Raw genomic sequence first — 12,918 nt, 5'->3', positions numbered from 1 at the left:
GCATGCTCCTAGGATGCCAGTTCCTCTTGGTAGCTACCTCTGTGGAAATAGCAGTGTGCTTCATTGTATAGAAATTGTAATTGACAATTTATGTGAAAGGCGTATGGCTATATATTTTACATGATGGTTTGTAACAAGAGGAGAATGATTAGATGTCACATGTTAGTTGTTGTCATTTTCTCTCGGTTCTAATACAGAACCATTCCAGATGATTAATACAAATGCAGAATCACGTGCTGGTTTCTTCTCTGTGCCTCTCTGGACACCTGTTTTTCATCACTTCTTTTTCTTTGTCTGCAGGCCCAGACTGATCTTGCTTCCTTGGCCTTTATCCCCTTGGCTTTCCTAGACACTGCCCTGTGCTGGTGGATATCCTTCTCATTGGCTTGTCTGATGGTGGTCCATTTCTCTGCTTGGAGATGGGTTTCCATTGATCTTTCTGCAAAGAGATGCCATTTTGTTATTTCTCCTTGGTCTGAGGAATAGTGTATTTTAAGTCTGAACAACCTGAGGGTTCAGGTAAGCAGTTTTTGTTTTTGCTGTCTTAATTTTCAAAATCATATCAGAGGTTGGGACTGTGGACTGCACCCAAAGTAAATGCTGTAGGCTTTTCTCTTTTCAGTGAACATTTCACCTTGATTTTTTTGTCATGTTACTTGGTGCAGCTCATTTAGTGTTGGAATTATCATCTACTCTGCTTCTGCTGTTTCTTTTAGCTTCTAGCCATTATTAAATGCTTTGAAACTTACACAAAGATTTTGATCATTAAAGTATGGTTTTAGGAACTACATAGATGGTTTAACTTCTGAAACTCTCTGTAGGTTTAGCAGGTTTTAACCTGGGTTAATTGTTTTGTTCTCTCATTCCAAAGCTGATTTTGGGATCATCTGAATACTGATACCCTTCAGAATAAATTTTGTTCATTTATAGGCAGAGTAAACTAGCAGGTAACAAGTTTTTGATTGAGTAATCTTTTTCTTATTTTCTTAAAATTAAACATTTCTTTATAAGGGACTTGGCCTGTTGGATAAGAGTAAGGTTTTTGACTTTATCTTTGGGGTTTATTTTGGGATTTACATATGTAGTCCTATGTGAACTTGTACATTACTAATGTCTTGATAGATTGTGACTGTTGGAAAGAGCTGAATGTGAAAAAATGGTAATTTTATGATTTTGTGCAGATTGACTTATAGCAAAAAAATTGAAATTGAAGTGTTGTGGATCTAAATGGCTAAAACTTTTTAAGATCAGTCTCTTTCCAAGTGTCTTGTGAATTTCTGTGAATATAGAGAGGAGTAGAGAGGGTAGAGAGGGTGATGGGACTGGACTGTATGATCAGCTAAGCCAGTGACTAGTCACAGCTAAGGCTCTGCCAAAGGGCAGAGCAAGCTCCAGCTCCCTTATTTTTATATCTGCTCCTTGTTCTGAAAGTTGGTCACGACAGCAGGTATCATCTTCAGTAGGCATGAGTTTCCTTCATGGTCTTCTACAACTTCTACTTGGGAATAACACTCTGAAGATGGAGAAGTGTCACTTGTAGAGCCTAACTGTCTCATACTCTGCAGGGTCTCTTAATTCTGAGTCAGACAGGCAGCTGGTGGCGGGTTCTGGCAGATGGCACGAGGGGACTGAGGAGAGAACTCGGGCAAGCTGTAGGCACACCCGTAATTATGACCCTGGACTAGGTTGACTGGGACAGGGGAGAACACAACTGCCACCTTAGAGGGAGAGAAAAGATGGATATTAACTCCTTCTTCTTTGCCTAGCACTCGTTTTATCATCTTCCATAGTTCTGTTTCTTGTGTTTTCATCTTTTTTGTTTCCCTGGAAAGCCTCTTCGTGTCTTTATTTATCTTTTTTATATTTTTTAATCTCTTGCTTGTACTATTCTTATTTTATCCTGATTCTTACTTCTCTTCAGTTTCTCATTGAAAATGATGATTTTAGGGGCAGGTGTCGTGGGGCAGCAGGTTAAATCACCTCCTGGAACGCCAGTATCCTATATTGGAGTGCCAGTCTGTACTTCCAATACAGCCTTCTGCTAAAGCTCCTCCTGGAATACAGCAGTTAATTTAGGCTCCTGACTTTGGCCTGGCCCAGCCCTGGCTGTTGCAGGCTTTTAGGGAGTGAATCACTAGATGGAAGATCTCTCTGTCTCTGTCTCTGTTCTTCTGTTTTTCAAGTAAATGTAAATAAGTAAATAAACATTAGAAAAAGCAGATGATGGCGTTCTTATTAATCTTGCTGAGGCTTGGAGTATTGGTGGGGGTTAAGTGAGAATAAGAGCTATATGTAATGCCTATGAGATGTGCACCATTGTAAGTGTGCCCCAGTATACTCAAAGAAGTCTGAGGATTAATTTACTGACTTACTGTTTTTATGAATGTTTAATTCCTTGACCTGCAAACACATATTTATTAGCCTGACTCAAACAATGAAGCTATTAAAACTCCGGAGGAACATTGTAAAACTCTCTTTGTATCGACATTTCACCAACACACTTATTTTGGCAGTAGCAGGTAAGTCTGGGACTTTCTTTTTGCTCTTTAAATGCAGTCTTTTTAGAATAGATTCTAATAGGCTAGAGGTATACATAGCAAGTTTTATACATTTCATTTGGGGAAAATGCACAAATCTTTTTCAAAAAAGATTTAGAACCGCTTATTTTGGAGTGGGCAGTTAACCTGGCACTTAAGTCTCTTGTGTCCCACATCAGAATACCTGAGTCTGATTATCCAGCTCTGGCTTCTGACTCCAGCTTCCTGCCAGTACTGACCCTTGGAGTGAGTGGCAGTAGCTCAAATAGTTTGCTGCTACCCATGTAGAAGACTTGGATTATGTTCCCAGCTCCTGGCTGCAGCTCCAGCTTTTGCAGACATTTGGGGAATAAACAGAGGATGGTAGTTTGCTTTGTCTCTCCATCATATAAAAAAAGAACCACTTATTTTAAGCGTAATACCTGAAACTTAACCCCATGTAATTTCACCTCTTAGTCTATTCCTTTCCTGTCTTGATTCTTTTTCTCAGGCCTTCTTTTTCTTGAGTTGGGTTAGCTTTAGTCCCAAATGATATTTATTTATGTTCTTCGAAGATGTTACCACATAGTTATTTGATTAATAGCTATAGAATTTTAGATTAGGGTTTGTTGCTTTTATAGTGCTTTTAGATATACATATATATATATATATTTTTTTTTTTTAAGATTTATTTTATTTATTTATTTGGAAGTCAGAGTTACACTGAGAGAGGAGAGACAGAGAGATCTTCCATCCGATGATTCACTCCCCAGATGGCTGTAATGGCTGGAGCTGGGCTAATCTGAAGCCAGGAGCCAGGAGCTTCCTCTGGGTCTCACACGTGGGTGCAGGGGCACAAGCACTTGGGCCATCTTGTACTGCTTTCCCAGGCCATAGCAGAGAGCTGGATCAGAAGAGGAGCAGTTGGGACCAGAACCAGCGCCTATATGGGGTGCCGGTGCTGCAGGCCAGGGCTTTAACCCACTGTGCCACAGCACCAGCCTCTTAGGTATATATTTGACCATAGCCCAATGAGGCTAATTTGCCCACCTCTTGACCCTTTTATCAGGAATAGTGAGTTCTGACCTATGATTATAACCAGCTCTTCTGTTTATATTATGGTCATTTTGTCAGCTATTTTTTTTTTCATCTGAATAGCAAAAGAAAAAATTGACATTACTAAATTAAGGATAAAACAAGAGAAAAATTATATTGATAATGCCTGAACAAGCTGTATTTCTAGTACTTTTTTCCAATTCTGACTCAGTTAAATTACAGATATTAAATAAATTATTATAGAACTATTCTTTAAGTCCAGAGGTAGTTGACATTACTATGAATCTTGTTTATAGCAGCTGTTCAGGAAGTTTCTGTTATATATTTATTAAAATAAGTGATAATGATTATGATATATTGGAGGTTAAGGGTGTGTAGAATTCTACTTTACCAGAATCAGAGGAATGTAATTGAGGACATAAATCAACATTAATGCTCTGACTGGGCTTTTCGTTTCCTGTTAGCATCTATTGTGTTTATCATCTGGACAACCATGAAGTTCAGGATAGTAACTTGTCAGTCGGTGAGTTACAAGCACATATACTTATGAGTAGTGTATTATCTTTTACACATGTTGATGTTGATGGCTATAGTAAGTTTTCTCATAAGGTAGGCATCTTGTAAGAAATTAGTCTAGTTTCTACTGTGAAGGTTATACAAATGCTGGGTATAGTGATTGGTTTTGATCTGTTTGTTTCTTCTAATAATGGGAGAAAACTTTGTAAGTGGTAATCATAGTCTGTCATAACCCAGCCTTGACTTCACCAAAAATCTCAAATAAGGAATCCAAGTACTAAACACTAAATAATGTGTGAACAGTACTCATCTGAATAGAAGCCCTGTCTTTAGGATCTGAGAACAAAGACTGATTAATGGGATTTTTTTTTTTTTTTTTGGATGCAGTTAAGGCTTTATTCTGGTTAAAAGAAACAAAACTGAAAATTACAAAATATAACAACTTGATGTTACTTTTTCTTAAACTGTGTAAAACCCTTCCCTAAAGATTCTCAGATCATGGAAGTGCTGTGTTCAGATGATGCCTTTAATAACTGTAAGCAATGCAAGGGAAGAAACTGTGTCACGCATTTTGTGTCCCCAGCACACAGCATGCCAAGCATACAGCAGACTCTTAGTAAATAGACCTTGAATCAATAAGTAGTTTCTGTTCTTTGGCAAAGGCTTTGTGGACAAAATGTTAACGGCTATCGATGATTTGCTTTTCCCCTTACTGTAGGACTGGCGGGAGCTGTGGGTGGATGATGCCATCTGGCGGTTGCTGTTCTCCATGATCCTCTTTGTCATCATGGTTCTCTGGAGACCGTCAGCAAACAACCAGAGGTTCTTTGGACGCTTCCCATTTATTCTACTAACCTTAGGATAGCCATGTCACCATTTAGGCATGGTAGTTAGGGGATGATGACAGTGCTGTATCATGAACAGTGGGTCTGGAATCACTTAAGTTGGGTTCTTACCTCACCTCTGCTCTTGCTTTGTGATTTTTGGTGTACTCTTTTCACCTCTCTGGGTCTGGGTTTCCTTTCATATGAGAGGAGATTGAACCAAGTGCTATGAGGTCCCTTTCAGCTCTTGCATCTTCTGATAATACAAGTATTTATATGATAAATGAGGTAATATATAATAAATAAGGTAAATAATGGGAGAAGATCCATCACTCAAGGAGAGCCTCTCCTGTCCAGCCCAACTCGCTTTATAATAGAGAGGGTAAAATGAAACTTACCTGACTGACTGTAGAATTAAAATCTACGTGGGAATTTGATTTATCTGACTAGGCAGGTCTCATTTAGGAACTGCTTGTCTTTATTTGTGCATATCTATTCCTTTGTTCCCTTTTTACCCACTGCCTCTTTTAGATAGTTAGGAGCCTTAGATTAGTAAACAACCACATCACCAAAGGAAAAGAATATGATGACATAACTAGATGGCTAGCTTTATCATTAGACATACTGGAAAAGACTAGGAAGAAAAACAGGTGAACATAGCTTTGTTGTCTTGAGCTATACACGTAATGTGTGTTCACTCATTAAAACAAGGTAAAAAAAAATTAGAGAAAAGTCGTGAAAGAAAATAAAGGAGATTGAAATTGTACTGTTCAGAAGGAAAAAATGGACATTCTGAGGACCTCCCTGTTACGTTGATCTGTTGATCTACTGGTTAAGCACTGTCTGTATTTACATGTAAAATATTTCTCTTCCTCAGTCATTAAACCTTTTTTTACATTTTCTTCCCTTTTTATTTAATTCCCTTTTTTAAAAAAAAACAACCTTCAGGCCGGTGCTGTGGCTCACTAGGCTAATCCTCCGCCTTGTGGCGCCGGCACACCGGATTCTAGTCCCAGTCAGGGCGCTGGATTCTGTCCCTCTTCCAGTCCAGCTCTCTGCTGTGGCCAGGGAGTGCAGTGGAGGATGGCCCAAGTACTTGGGCCCTGCACCCGATGGGAGACCAGGAGAAGCACCTGGCTCCTGCCTTCGGATCAGCACGGTGCGCCGGCCGCAGCGCGCCAACCGCAGCGGCCATTGGAGGGTGAACCAATGGAAGGAAGACCTTTCTCTCTGTCTCTCTCACTGTCCACTCTGCCTGTCAAACAAAACAAAACAAAAACAACTGTCATTCCCCATGGCTTCAATGTTAACAGCCTGATGTGTTGCTTTCTTCTACATTTTATTCCCTGTTCAGATACAGAATCTTCCTTTACTTAGCAGTACAGTGTGGAAATTGCCTTCAAGTTACATTGAACTCAGTTTGTTTTCATGGATGACATCATGTTACATTTAGGTATAAATGTAGGACTGTTGACCTCTTCCCCTATTAATGGGCATTGGGCCTCCCTCCAGTTTGAAATGTCCTTGGGTCCTCAAGATTACTTACATGCTCAGTTATTTGGTGAAAGGATTCATGGACTCCATATACACTGTATTTACATGAAGGTTTATTTCCTCAAAATGATAATATCAGCAAGGGAAAAGACACCGGTAGAGTCTGGGGAAATCTGCTTTCTTTCCTTATGTCCTTTCCGTCTGAGGACGTGCATGAAACCTGCTCCTTTCCCAGCAGCCACGACCCGTGAACCGGTGCATCGTTTCTGCCCAAGGAGCCCTGTTAGATGCTCGGCACTACGGGTTTCTGTTGGAGGCCGGTCATGTGAGCACCCTCTGCCTAGTAGATAGCAACATTTCATACTCTGAGGAGAAGACCAATGGCTGTCATAAATCACATTGTCCAGCAGCCAGGCACAGTGATCCCCCTGACCAGTTAGGGAAAGGTTGAGTGCCCGTTTGCAGATGCAGCTGTGGGCCGGTCTTGCATTAGTCCTTGTATTTATAGGGTAGATGAAATACAGGAATAAGCTACAATACTGTAAATACCCTTGTATTTCTAGTCCTGTACACTCCAAAATCTCCTCGCCCCATTCTTTTTTTCCTCTTAACACTTGTTTTACTTTTTCTATTGTTCAGTGTTGGCCTTCCCCTCATAATCTGCACCACCCCCCTGCCCAAAAAGAACTAAAACAAAACAAATGTAAATTCCATGAGGACACAGGATGGAGAACTGTTCCTGGCTACCCAGGGTTTGCCCAACTGCAGAGTCCTAACATGACTGCTCCCACTTTTGACCCTAATCACAAATTCAGAGATTCCCCATCATTGGAAGGCTCATAAAACTCGATACTGTTAGTCTCATGGCTACGTTTATTTCAGAGAAAGGGTATAAATTAAGCCAAGAGGAGAGACTCATTGGGAAGAGTCCAGGAGGGGCCCCAGTTCAGAACTTCCCAGCGTCCTCTCAAGTCAGGGCGGGGTTATGTTTTTGACTGGGGCTTGATTATATGCTGGCTTCCTGTAAATTGGCTTAATCCCTTAGTCTCCAGTTCTTCAGAGGTCGAGACTGATACAGTGTGGCCAGAACCGCATCATAAATTGCACTGTTAGGCTGTCTAGTGGCCAGAGCGTCCAGACACACAAAAACACTCCTGCCAAGCAGGACATTTTTTAATTGCACACTGGCAATAACATGATCAATAAATATTTAATGAGTGGGCTTGGAATTGGTGGATTTAAGGTATGTGCATTTGTATTCTTAAAGTATTTCCATGTTGTGTTCCCAAAAGACACTTGAAACAAATTGTGTATTTAACAGTAACAATATGAGGAGTTTTCTCCACGTCTTCCATTATTTTATTTAATTTTTGCAGATCTAGTGAGTGAGAATTAATTCCCACTGTTAACTTTAATTTGCATTGAAGTGTGGGTCTTTTTTTTTTTTATAATATTGTTCACTAGTCAGTTTTGTGAATTAGCTTTTTGTATCTTTGGCCTATTTTTATTGGCATTTATTGGTTGTTGTCTTACTATGTTTTGTGCTACTATAACAAAATATCACAGCCTGGATAATTTATAATGTATATAAATTTATTAGAGTTCTGGAGGCCAGGAATTACAGGCTGAGGTGTAAGCATTTGGCACAGGCCTGGACTGTGGTTTCATTTGGCAGAAGGTGGAAGGACAAGAGGGAGAGTCCACTTCTGAGCCTATTTATAACAGCATTAATCCATGCTTGAGGGCTCTGAGCACCTCCTAGTAGGCCCCACCTCCTGTACTGTTCTTGAGTGATTAAGTTGCTATGTGAGTTTTAGAGAGGACAAACATTTCATACCTTAACAATCATTTATGTATTGATTTGTAGGCCGCCTTAGTATGTTTTGAATACCAGTATCTTTTTTTGTTCTTAATATTGCAGGTATTTTCTTCTAGTTCATTTTCTTTTAATTTTTTAATGCTGTTTTTGGTCATACAGATTCAGAAATGTGGAGTCAAGTTTGTTATTTTTTTCCATCATGAATTGTGCATTTTGTTTCTTAAGAAATCCTTCCCTAGTCCGAGGTGAGGTCATAAAGGTATTCTATAATTTCAAAAAATTTTCACAATCAAGACTTCATCTACCAAGAATTATTAGATTCTGGGCTGCTGTATTCACTTCTTTTCTTGATCCTGCATCAGTTAAGTAGCACACTGTCTTAATTGCCCAGCTTTCAAATAAGTCCTGGTATGTGGAACACCTAAACCTTTACCTTAATTTTCTCTTTAAAATAGCATTTGCTATCAGATCTTTGCTTTTTAATTAAAAAAATTACCTTGTTTAATTCTAGGAAAACCTTATTAAGATTTTTATTGGAATTATTTAAAAAAAAAAGATTTTATTTATTTGAAAGGCAGAGTTACAGAGAGCGAGGGGCAGAGTGAGAGTCTTCTGTCTACTGGTCACTCTCTAAAGCTGGACTGATCTGAAGCCAGGAGCCAGGAGCTTCATCCAGGTCTCCCACATGGGCACAGGAGCCAAGCACTTGAACCATCTTCCACTGCTTTCCCAGGCACATTAGCAGGGAGCTGGATCAGAAGTGGAACAACCGGAACTCGCACTGGCACCCACATGGGATGCTGGCACTGCAGCACCACTACGCCATAGTGCCAGCCTGTTTATTGGAATTTAATTGACTTAATGGATTAATTAGGGAAATTCAATAGCTTTTTGATAATTCCATCTTTGAAAATGGTATCTCCCCATTTTTTTTAGTTCTTTCCAGTGTTTTTGTTTCAGGTATGTTTTGTAACTTTTTATTTAAATTTTCTGTGGTTCATATGAATGCATTATGTATTAAAATATTACTTACAGCTTTTCCAAATGTTTAGGAATACTATTGATTTTTGTATGTTTATCTTAATCACCAACCTTCCAAAATTATCTTGTTCAGATAATTTCTAGGTTTTTCTCATAAGGTAGATTTTTGTCTTAAAGTAATCATAATATTCCTTCTTTGGCAAATAGTCTTCCTGCTTCATTTCTGATTCTTGTATTATTACATTGGCCAAGCCCTCTTCTTTAACAGTGTATACAGGAACTGCTAGTGGATCTTGTCATCTTATTTTTTTTTTAAGGTTTTATTTATTTATTTGAGAGGTAGAGTTACAAACAGTGAGAGGAAGAGACAGAGAGAAAGGCCTTCTGTCTGCTGGTTCACTCCCCAGATGGCCACAGTGGTCGGAGCTGTGCCGATCCGGAGCCAGGAGCCAGGAGCTTCCTCCAGGTCTCCCATGTGGGTGCACAGGCCCAAGGACTTGGGCCATCTTCCACTGCTTTCCCCGGCCATAGCAGAGAGCTGGATTGGAAGAGAAACATCTGGGACTAGAACCAGCACCCATATGGGATGCCAGCACCACAAGCAGAGGATTAACCTACTGCGCCATGGCGCCAGCCCCCATGTTATTCTGTCTTTTAATGCTTCTCAAGTATCATCATAACTATGGTATTTACCATGAAGTCTTGTTAGTTACCCTTTAACAAGTTATAGATGTTTCTTACTACTCCTAGCTTATTAAGAGTTTCGATCATGAAAGGGAGATTTAAAAAAGGTAGGTTGAAAATAGTAGGCCATAATAAAATAGAATAGAGTAAGGTCAAAGCTAAAGCAGTCTAGGAATCACCTGTCTGACAGCGGCTTTGTTGAGTCTCCTGGAAATTGCCAGGGAAAGGTGTCTGAGATGGGCCAGACTAGGCCTTGTCTTCCAATGCTTCACACTTGAAAACAGATTTTACATTACCTGGAATGCACAAGATTGAGGCTTCTCTTCTCTCAACTCCCACCTCTGAAGGCTGAAAAAAAAATTTTTTTTTTTGATAGGCAGAGTGGACAGTGAGAGAGAGAGACAGAGAGAAAGGTCTTCCTTTTTGCCATTGGTTCACCCTCCAATGGCCGCCGCAGCCGGTGTGCTGCGGCTGGCGCACCGCGCTGATCCGAAGGCAGGAGCCAGGTGCTTCTCCTGGTCTCCCATGGGGTGCAGGGCCCAAGCACTTGGGCCATCCTCCACTGCACTCCCTGGCCACAGCAGAGAGCTGGCCTGGAAGAGGGGCAACCGGGACAGAATCCGGCGCCCCGACCGGGACTAGAACCTGGTGTGCCGGCGCCGTAAGGCAGAGGATTAGCCTATTGAGCTGTGGCGCCGGCTGAAATTTTAATTTAGATGAGAACTTATTTTCCTCTGTGGTACATATACCCTTCTAAGTGAACTTGTAATTGGATATTTATAAATGCATCAGTGTTGTGCTGAACCCCTTATTTGTAATGACTGTTCACAAACACCTCCAGGAGTGTTTTGAGTGATATTCTTCTGTTAGCCTTGTGTACAGATGAGGAGCTTGTCTCGGGTCACAGGTAGTAAGTACATGGCTAAACCTCAATCAAATAGGATGCTTCTCTCTTGCTGATATAGGCAGTTGAGAGCTTTCTCAAAGGGAAGAACGACTGTTATTCATTCACCTGATTTGATGAGTTACTTCAGATGCAGTTGGGGTGATAAATTCTGTAACATCCAGATGGTAGAGCAGTTTATAGTTTTCTAATGTTTTCTTTCTGTTCTGTCAGGTTTGCCTTTTCACCATTGTCCGAAGAGGAAGAGGAGGATGAGCAAAAGGAACCTATGCTGAAGGAAAGCTTTGGTAGTGATAAAACTCACCTTTTACTTGTGCTTTAAATATTCTTTTCATATAAGCACTTTGTTATTTTACAATTTGGTAAATTTACAGTTTGATAAATAGTAAAATCAGAATGAAGAAAAAATAAGGGTATGAATTTTAAGATGAAAGTGTGGTAAATTCAGCAAATTATTAGACATTTTATATCCAGTTTACTTGCTAGAAGCTAGCTGAAAATGTAGCTTAACCTTCCCAGCATGAATGTAAACATAGAGAACCATCTGTTGCATAGTTCACAGTGTCAAAATACTTAAAGTTCTAAAACCATTTTTATAAGCATTGTTGGTATTTTGACAAAGTTAACCAGTCTGCATTTATTTCTTCTACAGAAGGAATGAAAATGAGAAGTACCAAACAAGAACCAAATGGAAACAGTAAAGTAAACAAAGCAGTATGTATGACTTCCTTTGCTCTTGGTATAGCTCATCAATGTAGGCCTAAATGACTTTTTTTAAAATTATTTATTTGAAAGAGGGAGAGAGGTCTTCCATCCACTGGTTCACTCTTCAGATGGCCACAGTGGCTGGAGCTGAGCTGATCCAAAGCCAGGAATGAGAAACTTCCTCCGGGTCTTCCATGTGGGTGCTGGGGCCCAAGCACTTGATCCAACTTCCGCTTTCCCAGACCATAGCAGGGAGCTGGATGGGAAGTGGAGCAGCCGGGACTTGAACTGGCAACCATATGGGATGCTGGTACTGCAGGCCAGGGCTTTAACCCACTGCACCACAGTATGCTTAACTTGCTGCTTCATAAATATTTTAGTATACAAGCATTTTTTAAAATAGAGCTTGTGAGTCTCACATCTAGTAGTTTTTAAAAACTAGATGATCTGTAACTATATTCTGGAAAACTATCCCACCATTCAGATTGGTCTAGTGGTTTTCATCAATGAAGTCATGGCCCCATTGATAACCTAAGGTCTTTTTTGAAGTAAAGATCAAGATCTTTTCAGAGTATTTGTTGTTAGAGTATTTGCTCTCCATTTAGGAACCTTGGAATTTATTTCAGCCTTGAAGAACCAAGTGTCCACGAAGCAAGCTAACTGTTAGACCACTGAGAAGAAACTATTTAAGGATGTAGGACATTATACTTCTGTTACATGGTATAAATGCTTAAATAATTGGTCCTCCCCAGAGCAATTAGGTAAGAGAGATGAAGGCATCCAAATTAGAAAGGAAGCTGTTGAATTGTCTCTGTTGACAGATGACATGCTACCATCTGCTGGTTCATTCTACAAATGCCTGTGGTGGCTGGGTCTGGTGCTAGCAGCTAGGAACTCAATTCAGGTCTCCCACATGTGTGCAGGAACCCAGCTGCTTGAGTCAGCTGCTGCCACCAAGTTCTGCATTAGCAGGAAGCCAAATCAGGAGCCAGTGCTGGATATTGAACCCAGGACTCTGACGTAGATGCAGACATCTTAACTGCCGGGCTGAATGCCAGCAGAAACATGAACTTAAGTCGAAGGGGGCTGCAGAAAGTTTGTGGAAAATGTCTATTGTGAGAAAACTGCACAGACCCCAAAACCTTTTGTACCAAGATATATTAATTTTATTTTTGAAGTTTCTTCATAGAAAAGGCTAAAGACTCTACCAAAAAAAAAAAAAAAAGGCAGCTATTAAATGAATTCAGTAAAATTAAAGGATACAAAATCAACATAGATAAAAAATCACATAGAAGAAAATTCCATTTACAATAGCCAACCAAAAATAAACTACTTAAGAATAAACCTAATCAAGGGGGTAAGAGACATATACTTGGAAAAATATAAAGTACTGATAGAATAAATTGTAGAAGATGCAAG

General features: G+C 40.0%; 1 protein-coding gene across 7 annotated transcripts in view; it reads left to right on the top strand.

The window, feature by feature from the left end:
• TMEM87A (transmembrane protein 87A) overlaps positions 1-12,918 on the top strand; it is a 49,054-nt gene that overhangs the window by 22,079 nt on the left and 14,057 nt on the right. For 4 of the 7 annotated variants that reach the window (XM_089310151.1, XM_070054058.2, XM_070054057.2 and 1 more), the window contains exons 13-17: positions 2,415-2,519; positions 4,037-4,095; positions 4,807-4,910; positions 11,008-11,081; positions 11,447-11,508. In XM_089310151.1, coding sequence (XP_089166277.1) covers positions 2,415-2,519; positions 4,037-4,095; positions 4,807-4,910; positions 11,008-11,081; positions 11,447-11,508 — 404 coding nt within the window. Of the gene's footprint in view, positions 1-300; positions 374-2,414; positions 2,520-4,036; positions 4,096-4,806; positions 4,911-11,007; positions 11,082-11,446; positions 11,509-12,918 lie in introns of all 7 variants that reach the window. The other 3 variants (XM_089310150.1, XM_070054059.2, XM_070054056.2) reach the window with 1 other exon arrangement.

This window comes from Oryctolagus cuniculus, chromosome 12 (genome assembly GCF_051225735.1).
Source record: "Oryctolagus cuniculus isolate XC-2025 breed Fujian yellow rabbit chromosome 12, ASM5122573v1, whole genome shotgun sequence".
NCBI classification, from domain to species: Eukaryota; Metazoa; Chordata; class Mammalia; order Lagomorpha; family Leporidae; genus Oryctolagus; species Oryctolagus cuniculus.
Note: the sequence above shows the minus strand (reverse complement) of the source record. Positions and strands in the feature narration are given on the sequence as shown.